At 44.5% G+C, this 15344-nt stretch overlaps 1 protein-coding gene across 1 annotated transcript in view; it reads left to right on the top strand.

Moving 5' to 3' along the window:
* Positions 1 to 1026: 1026 nt before the first annotated feature.
* afap1 (actin filament associated protein 1) overlaps positions 1027 to 15344 on the top strand; it is a 139718-nt gene continuing 125400 nt past the window's right edge. The window contains exon 1 of the mRNA XM_080741843.1: positions 1027 to 1101. Within this exon, the coding sequence (XP_080597969.1) occupies positions 1065 to 1101 (37 nt within the window). The 5' untranslated portion in view covers positions 1027 to 1064. The remainder of the gene's footprint in view (positions 1102 to 15344) is intronic.

Genomic DNA, 15344 nt, shown 5'->3' on the forward strand with positions numbered 1-15344 from the left:
GACTGCACTTTTTCAGTCGTGAATAGGCTCTCACAGTAGCCATTATTGGAAAGATATTGGCCACTTCCTTACTTCCTTAACATTGATTCTGAAAGCTTGGTCTCCATTTAAGCGTATAACACAGTGGTTCTCAAACCTTTTCGTTTCAAGGACCACCATAACTGCTGTGATTAGCTGACTCATAAATAGCCTAGGTGTGATTCGAGCGGTGCTTGATGAAATTAACTCATAAATGGCACCGTTCACTTCAAACTAGGTGTGATTTTTTTTAAGTGAAGATGAAAAATCCAAACAAATCTAAAAACATGGGCCTACACCACTGACAAATCAATGTTAACATGTTAGTGTGTGTGTGTGTGTGTCATCGAGTATACCTTTCCCAGACAAAAGCCTCAATTTATGTAAAGTTAAAGTTATTATAATTATTATTATTATTGTTACCCTTATTATACTTAAAAAAAACATTACATTTTCCTCTCCAAAGTACTCCTACAACACCATCTGAAAAAGGTTGAACAAATTAAAATTAATTGCAAGTAGAAATTAATTTGGGTCTTGCAGGGTTAATATAATGGTTTATTACATTAATTATTATCATAATCATCATCATCTCCCCTTGACAACCAACGAAACACAGCCAACCAATGGCAGTGAGCCTTAACGGACCGTTCGTCCGGGCTATGGGACCGTAGACAAAAAAAGAAAAAAAGAAAAAAAGAAAAAAGAAGAAAGAGGGAGGAGTAGAGAAAACAGCAAAGTTTTGAAAGGAAAAGAGGAGGTTCCATGTAAGTTCCATCCAAAGCAAAGCCTCCGTCCGCCTCACCGGGTCTCCTCCGCAGGAGAAGGAGAGCTAGAGAAACCTCTGGCCGGCTGTCGGTGACTGCCCGCCGGCTGTACATTTGTCCCGACATCCCGGTGGATTCTTTTTTTTGGTTCTGCACGCATTTACACGGTTGGATCTTTGGAGGAGGAGGTGGTTGTTGTTTGTTCGGTTGTTGTCTGTTGTTTCTGGGGTGGAAATCGATTATTATTCGGACGATCTGAACCGAATCATCATCAACATCATGAGGAGCGACCCCATTTTGTTCGCTTCCAGCCGGGGTGAGTTGAAACAGTTGTTGTGAAATGAATTAAAGTGTCCGGGGAAAAAAATAGCAGATCTACAAGCTCACAACGCGTGTATCTGCTATTCTTTTTAAAGGTGCGATCCACCCCCGTCCATCATGTGTCCAGCGCGCAACTTGGAATAAATCAGTTATCCTGCTGCTACAGCCTTGGATCAAGACTATCATAGATCATAGATGCATTTGATAGAGTCTGACTTTTACCTCTGTGCCATAGATATGCAAAGGATAAACAACTGTTTTGCATTGGGGTCCCTTTGTACTCAATTCATAACATCAACATTCATACAACATCTGTGATGGGATCCAAGGCTATACTACCTTGCTGTCTCTCAAACAGCTGGCTGGCCCATATTTGTGTTTGTGGATTGTGGAATAATAATCATTATTCTAATAATTAACACAGAATGTTCATTATTGTTCTGTAATGATGTTTATCCACTGTATATGATTCCTTCCTTTGACATAGTAGCCTATAGTTTAATACACGTGTTGTTGTTGTCCACCCATTTAATTATATTGTTATTGTATCTCTTTTAATATTTTTGTTTCAAAGTAATCAATCGTTTAAGTTTGACCTAAATCTTTTTTTGACAAGCATTCCCATTCCTCCAAACAACCTAAAAGCCACATCCCTATGTGGACATAATTGTCTAGCTTTTTGAGTGTTTGCCCATATAAACAATTGAATTAGCTATAGGCTATCTTGCATCTGAAAAAGTCCACTCTACTGAATGCACTTTAATTACTCGCACATTAGTAAGCGGTGCTCGTTTATTATAAGGACACACTGCAAATGGCACGTTGCTGGCTGTGTAGTGCTTATGAAATAACTTTCCCCTCAGAGAGAGAGAGAGAGGGGGAGAGAGAGAGAGAGAGGGGGAGAGAGGCAGGGAGAGAGGGAGAGAGAGAGAGAGAGGACAGTGGCGTCAATTGGGTATGGCAGGGGTATGCAGCTGCCATACCCTGGGTCCAGGGGGGAGAATACAAGTTACTTTAAAATATAAATCCATGAATGTCTCATTGTCTATCTGCGCTGGTTATGTTGTTAAATTACATTAAAATAACTACAAATGCAAAATATAACAAGGTATTATAATTATATTCTCCACACTTTTATTCTCCCCATCTTGACAGAGTGGTATATTCCCAGGTTCCGCAGGTCAGCTGCACAGGAGGTGCAATTCATTATTGTTAATTGTGGCACGTTTACTATATTATGTCAAGTTTAGCTGCACTTGAACAACTGTTCCAGAGAATCCACTGCCATATCCAGCCCAAGAAACCATAGACATTTTGGGGGAAAAAAATAGAATGTACTTCTTAAAATATATGTATCATGCCTGTTGCTAAGGTATGGCAACATGACTGGTGTCTTGCACGCGCGTGAAGGCGCGCGTGCAAGACACCAGTCATGTTGCCATACCTTACCTTTTTCTGAACTGACGCCACTGAGAGAGGAGAGAGAAGGAGAGAGAGAGAGAGGGAGGGAGAGAGGGAGAGAGAGAGGAGAGAGAGGTAGAAGGGAGGGAGAAGTGGAGTGACTGTGGAAAGACTGTTGGCTCCTGACAGTGTCATTAAGGTCGTGGTTGGTTGTCTATGGTATTATGGAGTCGGTGGAGCTAGTAGAGAGTCGCTCCCTTTGCAACCCGAGACCATCATCAGCCCCTTCTGTCCCCCCCCCCCCCCTCTCTCTCTCTCTCTGTCCTACTCCCCCCTCCTCTCTAACTCCCCGGGTCTTCCTGGCTGATGAATAGCGGCCCTCTTACGGCGTCCGTCCACCCAGCGCCGCCGCACCATGATAACCGTGGTTTTGTTGTTCCCTTGCCTTGGCCCTGGTCGGCGGGGCAACCCCTGGCTTAGGGCTGTCACGATATGACATTTTACATGACGATTAATTGTCATTGAAATAATTGGCGATTAACGATTTAATTGTGTTTTTGTCATTGATAATTACATTTCTGTTTGGGTTTTAGGCTTTGAAGTTGCACATGGCAGATATGACACAAAACCTAAATACATGAAGAAATTACTGACATATTTGACAACTTACTACTTAAAAAATAACATTGATAGTGGAAATAGCCGATCTACAAGCTCACAACGCGTCGCGATGCGACGCGTTGTGAGCTTGTAGATCTGCTATTTCCACTATTTCTGACATTTTTCAACATTCACGATTATGACGATTATGACAAAATAATTGCGATAATGTCAAATAATCACGATTAGGCGATTATGTAATAATTGTGACAGCCCTACCCTGGCTGCCCCTCTGGGCTCTGTGTGTGTGTGTGTGTGTGTGTGTGTGTGTGTGTGTGTGTGTGTGTGTGTGTGTGTGTGTGTGTGTGTGTGTGTGTGTGTGTGTGTGTGTGTGTGTGTGTGTGTGTGTGTGTGTGTGTGTGTGTTTGAGAACTGACACTGTGCTGCTGTCTGTTAAGCTCATAAGGCAGTGTTTCTCAAACTTTTACATTTCAAGCTCTCCCCTTAACTCTGACAGTGTACAAATGGAACCAAATGGACACTGTCAGAGTTACAGACTTGTATGGATCAATTTAGACCCTCCTAAAGGAACCCACAGAGTCCTTGGAATCCACTTTGAGAACCGCTGTATATAATGCACTTAACTCTCTGACGCTGCACTTTGTGTTGCAATTCACCCACTTGGCCCACACAGTTAAGCTGTTACTGTAGTAGTGTAAACCCCTCTGGACTTTAGTTCATTGGTTCACTCAAAGTAATGTGGGGAAAATTAGGAGCGAGTGCCAACCAGTGCCAAGTTGTCAGATGTTGTACCCTCCAGGGGGACTGTTTATCGGGGGGTGCCAGGCCAGCAGTGCTGTGTTCTATAGGCCTACTGTCACGGGGGTATACAGAGTATGCCGTGAAGGGGACTGCCCATAAGTCCGAAGGTTCATTAGTCTGAAGGTTCATTAGTCCGAAGTTTCATTAGTCCGAATTTAGTTAAGGTTAGGGTTAGGGTTAGAGTTAGGCATAGTATTCTTAACAAATTCGGACTAATGAACCTTCGGACCAATGCCATGGCACCGCTGTGAAGAATTATTTTTTGAAAAGCGTATGCCCTCGTGAACCTTCAAAGTAGCGTATCTGATTGGCATTATGCACTGGCGTATGCGCTGGCCACGCGAATAGCCGCGGATCATAGATTATAGTAGGCTATGCCTTCAAAACAGTCTAGAACACAACACACCACTGGGTGCCAGGTGGAGGGTGACTGCATTGCAGATAATATAATATGCACGCCAGAGGTTTGCAGGTCATGAGCCAATAGGACAGCGGAACGCATTAACACAGAGACGAGAGATTTTAAGAAACGGTTCAGTGTCAGTGACCTCGTCAGGAATGTTATTTTTTTTGTTCTTTAGACTTGTTTTGCATCGACCACAATTGCTAAGAATGTTACTTGGCTCGTTGCGTTACTTATCGTTCAGACAATAAAGCCTGTGTTTATCTCGTAACCTAGTCGTAACCTAGTTTCTTTGAAGCGCTCGTCTCTACTTGACTCTTTTGTCGACTATCGGGGTCGCGCTTCCCTCCCTGCCTTCCTCTGATTCACTCTTGGTGTTGTGAGTGTGAGTCGCTCAGGATGAAGAGCGGCTGCTAAATGCCTCAACTGTAAACTGTGCAACGACGGCAGTAAAAGTGCTCCTCAATGCCCCCCCCCCCCCTCCCCTCTCTCTCCGCCTCCTCCTCCAGGCACGTGCACACACACATAGACACCAAAGGGGGCTCAAGCCCCTGCCCTTTTACCCATGTGTAATAAGTGCCCTCTCCAGACCATGAATGCTGTTTTCACTATGGTGAGAGAAATGCAAATGCCACTCTTTCCATGCCATACCTGAAGGCAGCATTCAAGAAAATTGCCTTGTCCAAAGTAACACTCCTGAACTTGAATGCAGCGTCTTATGTTGAAAGAATGGCCCTCTCTGTGTAGAAATCCATGCCATAGGCCACATCTCCTGTATTGAATTGATTGATTGATTGATTGATTGAAGACTTTATTAGAAGTTTGCATAGGAAAAGGTACAGTTTCATGACGGTACAGTTCACTGGTACAAGGTCTACTAAAAGGAGACCCATGAAAAGACTAAGCTTATTTCCACTGGAAACCATTGAAGTATCTCATATAACATTGAATGACAGACAAATAGAACACAGTACTATTACTATTGATTATGCGTAGTTCAGTGTGCTAGTATCAAGCACTGAAAATAGCTGACCTCCACAGTGATGGGGGTCCACCTTATGTTCCCCAGGTTCTATGTTCCCCTCTCTATGTTCCCCACCTCACAGCATTAGTTGTAGGGTTAGGGGTAGGTTTCAGGGTTTCCTGCAGGAAAAAGTCTTGACCAGGGGGGGATTTCATGGCGCACGCGCGAATTTTTTTGATAATTAATTAATGAATTCGAGTAATTAATTCATTTAATTTTTAATATTAATTCTTATTTTTGCCCTATAAAAAACACATGAATGTGCCCATGATGACGGAAAACACAACTACATGCTATCATCCACATTTATTCAACATTGAATAACTACGTTTTTCACAGGACAGTGTAACTTGTTTTTTTCCCCCAGGTTAATCAACCAGCACTCGTGCCATATAAATAGAAGTCTACAGCACAGTAAAAAAACAACAACATTGGTGTAAAGTAACTAAGTAGATTTACTTAAGTAGCCTACTGTACTTATACTGTACAAAGGAGATTTTCAGGTATTTGTACTTTACTTGTGTCGTTGTGAGTAAATAAGATCTCTCTCTCTCTCTCTCTCTCTCTCTCTCTCTCTGTGCAATCTACGACTCGCTGTGCAGCTGTGTCACTGTCAAGTTGACCTAGGCTAGGCTCGCCTCTCAGAGAACTTCAAAAGAAGTTAACGACCGTCAATTAAGCAGCTGCATGCGCTGCTCTGCTCTCCTGCCAGTGAGGCACAAGTAACTTCACATGGCTGCCATGTTTGAAAGATAGGGTTGGTATGGGGGTTAAACATGCAATTTCGCGATCGCGATCATGCCTAGTACATTGTTGGAGGTCCAAAAAGTTTTTTTGAAAAAATAAAAATATAAAAAAAAATAAAAAAAAGAAATGTTTTTTTTTTTTTTTTTTAAATACCCTTGGGGGGGCGGGGGGGTTTTCTGGCCGGGCGGGGCGCCTGGCCTGTAAAGTGCTGCAGGAAACCCTGGGTTTAGGTGGTAAGAAAGTGGGGAACATAGAACCTGGGGAACATAGTACGGTCCCCAGTGATGTTGCTAGGTTTTGAATGTAATGGGTCCCGGGACCCACAGGTGGTCTTTCAAATGGGTCCCCAGAATTATTGTATGGGTCCCGCGACGACACGCGCATTATGTTTCAATGGTGAAAACATCACAAAGGACTTTGATCTAAACAAATAGTGGCAAATAGCTACTTGTATGTAGTTAATAAAGGACAGAAGCATGGATTTACAACAACGCGTCGCACTGCAACGCCTTGTGAGCTTGGAGGTCTGCTACTTTCCAAAGGCCCTTTTAGAAATGTCAGCCCCTGCCCCTCTCTAACATTCTCTGCACGTCCCTGTCCTCCTCCCAGTGAATGGAGTCCTGTACAATGATAACACAAAGCAGGAGGCTCTAGGAGAGCCCGCGGCTCCTCGCCAGCCCTACTGGCTGCCTCTGGCCGGCAGCTGCACCGTATCAGGTGGCTGCTCAGGCCACTCGTCCTCCCTGTCTGCCTGGCATTTGGCGCGGTCTCTCTTGACAGACGTGCTTTTGTGAAGGCAGTAAGGCACACATTCTTCCAACTAGAGCGCAGTTCTGTTTTGGCCGGAGGGGAGGGGGGGTTGGACTTGTGTGTGTGTTCTTGTAATGCTATACTTGTGTGGGACAAATGTCCTCCTTTTAAAGTATAAAGTATAGTAGAGCTGGAATTTGAGAATTTGACTTCTGAGGAGGGAGACCAGTTTTCCCGGTCCTCACAAGAGAAACGGGTGTTTTATCGTTTCAAATATCCTTTTCTGTGAAGCACAGGATAATGATATACATTTTCGATTCAAACACATGAAGTGCTTCCCTGTCTTCTAAAACAAACAGACATACACACAGAATAAACGAGAATACAAACAACGTCAAGAGTACATATGGTGTGACTGTTCACAACAGCCGAGGCTGCTTTTATATCCAAATGTGTACGAGAATTAAATGGTTGTTTTATGGTTTTACAGAGGATTTGGTGAGTTAAAGAGTTAAAGCTTACAATTAGGAAAAGACTCAGGTTAGGGGTTAGGATTATGTCTTGAGGTTTAGGCCTTAAACCCCAACCCCCAAACCTGGCCGTTAATGTCTGACTTGAATACATAGCTGCCAGTGAGGTGACATGGACCGAAAATAGCAGATTATTGCCTCGTCTCATCTAATGTCATTTCTTCATTTGCATATGTATGTGAACAGGAAAGGAGCAACTAAACGAGGAGGCTAATAAAATGTGTTGTGTGTTAGGGTCTGTGTTTTCAATGGGCCAAAAAGACTGATGTTTGGAAAGGACCAGACTCTGGCGCAGGGGGTCTTCAACAGTGGGTCCGGGACCCCTAGGGGGTCCTCAGAGTTACTACAGAGGGGGCCGCCGAATCTGTGGGATATGATTTTACATTAACCACTTGAACCCTAGTGTCCCTTTGCACTGCGCTGCAAGGCTTTGTGAGCTTGTAGATCAGCTATTTTCAGCAAAGAGGTTTGGTGTAGACTCTACACCAAACCTCTTTGCTCCCTCTACACTGTAAAGGGAACAAATCACACCCAGTGTGAAGTGAGCAGTGCTATTTATGAGTCAATGTCCTTAAGTGTCCCGCGAAGCTTGGCCAGTGTGACCCTGGCCGTACAAAAAGACACCAAAGTCCAAACAGACAAGGGCTAATGTAGGAGCGGTTAGCACCACTTAAAAAAAAGGAGCAGACCAAGTACGGAGTCAAAGTTAACTAAGTGTTGAAGGTCTAAGGGCTTAAATATAGATAATAGATAGTGCTGTCAAACATGTCTATGAAGCTATGTATGAAATCTATGACAACTCTATGACAAAGCCTGGCCACCACTGGGGGCGAGGCCTGCCCTCCAGTGTGTCTAATCCTCTGCTTTGTCCCAGGATGACACCGGCCGGCTCATCCCATTACTACAACACTAAGCCTGTTAGAGCCGCCGGGGCAGGAGTCTCATCAAACTGATCCTATACCCTCTTTAAGCCGCTTTGGACGGGAGCCCCGTTTAGTAACTACATCTTTCAAGGCCTTTTGGGGTTCTTGTTGTATAAATGAACCCGTTAGGGTTCATTTGGTTCCATTTGTATGGAACTGGTGTACAGTATATCGTATGGAACTGGTGTACACAGTATATTGTCATTGTCGTGTGGAAACCAAAACCTTCCTTTTTTAAATGATTTAAAAAACTTCAAATAGTGAAAATAGCCAATCTACAAGCACACAACGCCTCGCATGGCGAGGCGTTGTGTGCTTGTAGATCGGCTATTTTCACTACTTTTGTGCGACTTTAGTATATGATGCAGGGCTTTAATTTACAAAAAAATAAACATACACATTTGAAACTTGGAGATACGAGGTCTCTGCCTGACAGTGGCGATATCAGGATTCAGAAGGCGTTTTTAGAATCGGTCTCAGTCATAAATGGGTTAATGGATTGCAATTACCCCAGACAGCAATCAATGGGGGCTGGGGATCAAATGTATGCATGTTTTTTTTCTTACTAGCTTGGGTTTACATTCGGGGCGGGGAGAGAGAGGGGAGTGAGGGAGAGAGGGAGGCAGTCCAGAGGGGCTAAATGCTTTGTAAATGGACTGGTGTTTGTTAGACGGGGCGGGCCGGCGGGCCGGCGGGCACCGCGCCAGTTTGCGTTAAGCCACATGACGGCGTGCTATTTTGGCACGGGTCTGACGTTTTTTTTTTTCTTCTTCTTTTTCTGACGGCGAGCGAGACTTGTTGAGCTTGGCTAGCGACTAGAATCCCCCCCCTTCCCTCTTCCCTTCCCTCCTATCTCTCTCTCTGTTTTTCCAGATGCATATTGACATGGGGCAGGGGTGGGGGAGACCTGCGTACTTTGATTAGTCCCCCCCCCCAAATTTAACCCATTCAGGCCTAGAATTATTGAATGCTTTAACTATTGAAAAATAGCACATATACAAGCTCACAGAGCGGCACCGAGTGCCGCACTGCGAGCTTGTAGATCTGCTATTTTTGAAAAATCATGAAAATTCTAATTTTGACCCGGCTTCTAAGACTTTTTGAAAAACCTGTTTCTATGTCAGCAATCTGGCTTGCCATTGTCAAAGGAAAGGTTCTTTTCACTTAACTGGTCTGCTCTTGAGAGACTACTATGTCAGTCGTTCTCAAACCTTTTCATGTGAAGCACACATTTTGACGACTTTTTCAAAAATAGCAGATCTACAAGCTCGCAGCGCGGCACTCGGTGCCGCGCTGTGAGCTTGTATATCTGCTATTTTTCACTGGTTAAAGCATTCAATAATTCTAGGCCTGAATGGTTCCTCATCCCCACATGCCCACACTGTCACCTCAACTCTGGGGGAGAGGGGGGGGTCCTCTCCAAAATCTCTCCCCGACACGTGAAAGCTCTTAAACTTCAATCATCATTGGAGTGTGGGTCTGTGGGAGTGGGCTTCCCGACGACGAGAGAGAGACAGGGGAGAAGTCCCCCACCCACCCACCCCCACCAAACGTTCTACTACTAAAACCCGAACCAAATGGGCCAGCATGTTGACACCATGTATACCCATTCTAACCGCCCCGAAATCTAAGCCACATCACACGCAAACTCCAACCACCCATGGCCAATTAATAACACATCAGCTCGGCCGTAAACACTTTAACACGCTTTTGACCCCGGCGAACATGGCACCTCGTATAAAAGCTGAAACGGCTTAGAAAACTGTCGGCTAAAACTGTAAACTACAGTAACCGTAGCCGCCCCCCCACACTTATACAGACCTCATTTTATTGTAGGAAGGAACATACCGTAAGGTAGAAAATATCATTTGACAAGTTGACAACCTACACCTGCGCACCACTTGGAAGGTAACAGAACTCAGAAGGACTTCAGCAAAGTCGCTAGAGCAGGGGTCTTCAGCGTTTTTTTCAGCCCAAGGACCCCCTGGCTGTGTGTGTGTGTGTGTGTGTGTGTGTGTGTGTGTGTGTGTGTGTGTGTGTGTGTGTGTGTGTGTGTGTGTGTGTGTGTGTGTGTGTGTGTGTGTGTGTGTGTGTGTGTGTGTGTGTGTGTGTGTGTGTGTGGACATGGATAAACTGTTAAAATGTGTGTAAAATATGTGTGTGAATGTTCCCTGTTAACCCACTAACAGGGACACACCCACGCACAAGGAAGTGGCAGTGGTTTTCAAAGTGGGGTCAGATAGATACCTTTATTATCCCACAGGGGAAATTCAGTTGCCCAGAGGCAGCACAGCAGTTTAAGGTTACAAGTTACAAGGAAGAAAGAAAAAGAGTACTGTAGTGTACTGTACAGTCCAAAGAGCAAGCACAAAATAGAATAATATAAACATAAAGTGACCACGAAACATTCAACGCTCATAAGTGACACGTCACACACACACAAAAAAGCTATACTCAAAGCACAACTTAAGAAACAGTGCTAGAGATGGACCGATTGCAAAATTCTTGGCCGATTCCGATTTCCGGTTTTATTAAATTCTGATCTGCCGATACCGATTTTTCCGATACCGATTTTCTATCTAAGAAAGAACAATAATTATACAATACACCATATATTTTTTGGCTTGAGTACCCTTTCCATGATTTTTTTAGTACTCCCTTTCCCAGACAACATTTTGCTTATATAACTGCAATTAAAACCACAACTATGGTAGGCTATATGCATAACACCCCTGTTCAACAATATAACATCACAAATAAGAAATGGAGTGAGTTTCAAACAGTGCATCCTGAGCAGATTTATTTTCAACACTGACAATAAGATTCAGTCAGTTTTCATGTCAATAACTAGTAATCAACAACCAATCATCATCAACTGATAAACAAAATTCAAAAACACATCTCAGTTGGCTGGTATTCTACCATGTAATTTCTTCAGTATCCCATGCAGTACCTCTGGGTATCACCAGGGGTACTCGTAGTACCCCAGTTAAACACTGGAATACCGTATTAGCCCGAATATAGTACGACTCTGACTCTTTACATCATTTTTGGAAAAAAATATATAAATATTATATATTATATATTAGGTTATTTATAAAGAAAAACGTTTTTATTGGAAAATCATCATAGAAAGCTCATGCAGAGATAACATTCTGCTGTATTGTATTGCATTAACCAATTCATACTGAAAATCAGCTCCTCATAATGTGTATCAGAACAGTCCACACAGCATACTGCTGGGGAATAAAAAACACTACATTTCCCATCAAGCTCAGCGGCTCGTTTCGTCATTCAGATGCGACTCTTAACTGTAAACAGGAACCAAAGGCTACCAGGCATGCCACCATTAGCTTCATTGGGCTTCATTTACTGTTTGGATTAAACTTCCACGCTAAAGATCTCATGTGTGGCCGACCGTCATCCACGCCGATGTTCGCGAGGACAACGCACACGCACGCGCCTCGGTAAGTTCAATGCCAAAAGTCATCCGACTTGCCAAACGGAACGTGAAATGAGCCGGGTCCAAATTTCGCTGCGCAGTTTGTAGACAGTGTACGGTAACCACCGTCACAGCGGCCCAAGCGAGCTGTTACGGTGGTTACCGTACACTGTCTACAAACTGCGCAGCGAAATTTGGACGAGGCATGGTCAGCGCGCGTTGAGCCACATGTTGCGTACTGTTTTTGATCGGCGGAAAACCGGAAATTACGTTAGGACCGGCCGGTCACCGATTGAGGCCGATTTTATATAATACCGGCCGATTTTCGATACCGGCCGATACCGATGTCCATCTCTAAACAGTGCCAAACAAAAAAAGTGCACATACTGTAACAGTCAATGCTAGTCAATGCAACACAAGTATAGTACTCAGTTCAAAATACATCAAGAATATATATATATATTTTTTTTCCCTTTTTTAAGCAACTAGTCCTTACCCGTTCAAAGATATGAGCTCCGAAATGATGTGCAGTGTGTGGGTTATGGGGTGTGCACTGTGCACACAGTATATGAGGGATGGAAAGTAACTTTCTGGTGCTTGCATGATAATATGTAGGAGCATCAATGTAAGAAATACCCGGTTCGTTTAAAGGCTACAGAGATACTGTGTACCGATCTACATGACAACATCTGAAAGAGGGCCAGCCCACCCGCCTGCACACACACCCGCCTGCCTGCACACACACACACACACACACACACACACACACACACACACACACACACACACACACACACACACACACACACACACACACACACACACACACACACACAGAGCTGGTTAAACATTTTGCCTCATGCTAGATGCAGAATAGATGTGCCTCAAGCTAGATGCAGAATAGATAGTAGATACACCATAAAAATGCTAATATACAGCATACGATTTGTGAAAGTGACAAACGGGCTTCACAGTTATGTCAGGTGTGTTCATATGCTTATGGTGATGCGATTTCAGATCAATTGCTCCAGCCACTGAGGAGAAACGCTGTGACAGACAGACACTCACTCAGACACTCACTCAGACAGACAGACAGACAGACAGACAGACAGACAGACAGACAGACAGACAGACAGACAGACAGACAGACAGACAGACAGACAGACATTCGCAAAATTATAGTATAGATGGAGCCACAGCAATACGCCACAGCAACCCTCTCAGGGAAAAGTATGTTAGAGGTCAGAGTCAGTACAACTTTTGTTCCAGTAGTGCAAGGTAACAGTTGTCCTAGGTAATCCTATTAGGCCTTGGCAAGTGACCATGATGAGTCTCGGTGTATTGCTTGAGGGTTCCGGGGCAGGGACCCCCAGGGATCCTTGAGGGGGAGGGGGAGGGAGTGGCAACCACTTGCAACCATCATCCCCAATGGCAGTTGCAAGGAGTTGCATTGCTGTGGAGGACTCTTGCCTTGACTTGCCTCAAAACCTGTTTGCTGCAAGGAATTGCAACGGGTTGCATTGGTGCCGTCTGGGCCTTGAGGGCATGTCTGTTGGGTGAAGGTGGGTTCGCCATGGAGGTGGTGGCCGTAACGTACCGTTCCTCCTTCCAAGTGAACCTATGCTCGAACTGCATTTCCATTCGTTTCTTAATTACATGATGCATTTTAATTTGAAACACAGGAGAAGATTTTGATTCTTGTTGTTATAGCCACAGTCTTGTGAAATTGGGCATTAACCATTTTGCTGCTGTCTAGTCCAGTGTTTCTCAACCACTGTGCCTGGGGACCTTTGGTGTGCCCCTGAGAAGGGTCAAGTGTGCCCCTTGAAACTTGCTTTATCATTTTAAAAACGATTTAAACTAGTGAAAACAGCCGATCTACAAGCACACAACGCCTCGAGGTTCCGAGGCGTTGTAGATCTGCTGTTTTCACTACTGTTGTGCGACAGCCTTGTATGATGAAGGGCTTTACGTTGCGAAGAAACATACAAATTTGAAACTTGGAGATACAAGGTTTCTTGCCGACACTGGCGATATTTACACCCCCGTATTATGGTGGTGTGCCCATGGATTCTTGGGACATGAAAAGTGTGCCCTTGCAGAAAAAAGGTTGAGAAACACTGGTCTAGTCTACCTGTATGAGTGAGTAACAAATTAAACCCCTCTTGAGTCTTGAACATTTTGCGGTTTGAGACGTTTAACCGGTAAACTCGGATAAACGTGGTTTGGACAAATGCCCGCGACCATTGTAGCCAAGTTGTGTATATCGTCTCATATGTCCAAAACCGTTGGTTTCTGCCCGACAACAACGATATATACTCCCCCAGGACTCAGCCCAACACAGTTACAGGGCACTCTCTCACCCTAATGGGGAGGTATAGCTCAGAACGTAGAATAAGAAGAAAAGAAAAAAAAAATCGAACCTCTGTTCGAAGTGGAGCTGTGTGTGTGTGTGTGTGTGTGTGTGTGTGTGTGTGTGTGTGTGTGTGTGTGTGTGTGTGTGTGTGTGTGTGTGTGTGTGTGTGTGTGTGTGTGTGTGTGTGTGTGTGTGTGTGTGTGTGTGTTGCAGTTGAAAACAGCGCCCCTCCCTTAACACCTTCTAAGCCAAGGGGGGCCCCTTAATGTTAAAACCGTACTATATCGCACATCCCCCCAGGGACTCTCAGCCACGTCGTACATTCCCGGACTTTGTCTTTAAAACCGGAATAAAAGCTTTTGATCCGAAAATCGGCGATCGTCTAACCTTCCCTAGTCACCACTCGTGCACTGATAGCTCATGCAGACCGTGCATGAAGCAGAGGTGACGTCAGCGCCTCTCCTTCTCCAAGGCACCTTCCACCCATCCGTTTACTGTCTACACACTCGAGCTCCTCCTGCAGCCATGCTTGGGGCTATGCTAGCGAAACTTTTCAGTTCTGTTCTTCAGTCACACATGGACTATTTGCGGGGACATTTACGTGAAAGGATCGCGCACGCGAAACGCACGGGGGCATCGACGATCGGCCAAAACCCCCATTCTATCCCAACGGAGATCGAGAAAATCATGGTGAGTTACTGGCCTGGGGGGGAAAAAAAAAGAAAAAACAGCGGCGCTGTTCAAGATGGAGGGGCTGCGGGGTCATGTTTATAAACATAATATTATGTCTCAGATCACAATACAATAATAGAAATTTCACGGCTAATCTACCAACCACCATTCTATTTCGGACTGCAACGTGTTAACATGTGTGGTCATAAAAGGTACTACACCACAGGCTTGAGGCTACATACAGACAGACCCACCCACATACAAACATACATACCTACACACACGGCCACGTATAGGGAGCTTGTGTTCCACACAGCTCCAAAAATGTAGCAGCAGACCCCGGACGCGGCGATGGAATCCAAGAGTCAGGGGTGTCACACCAAATTCTGGGCCCTGGGTACAAGGATTCACTGCAGGCCCCCCATGATTCACTGTGGGCCCCCCATGAATGTTCTTCATAGGGGGAGGGGGTTTAACCCATTTAGACTGGGAACGCATTATTACGCGTTATTTTGTGCTTTAACTATTGAAAAATAGCAGATATACAATTTTGAAAAATCATGAAAAG

The sequence above is a fragment of the Nannobrachium achirus genome, assembly GCF_963921795.1.
Source record: "Nannobrachium achirus genome assembly, chromosome: 14".
Taxonomy (NCBI): Eukaryota; Metazoa; Chordata; class Actinopteri; order Myctophiformes; family Myctophidae; genus Nannobrachium; species Nannobrachium achirus.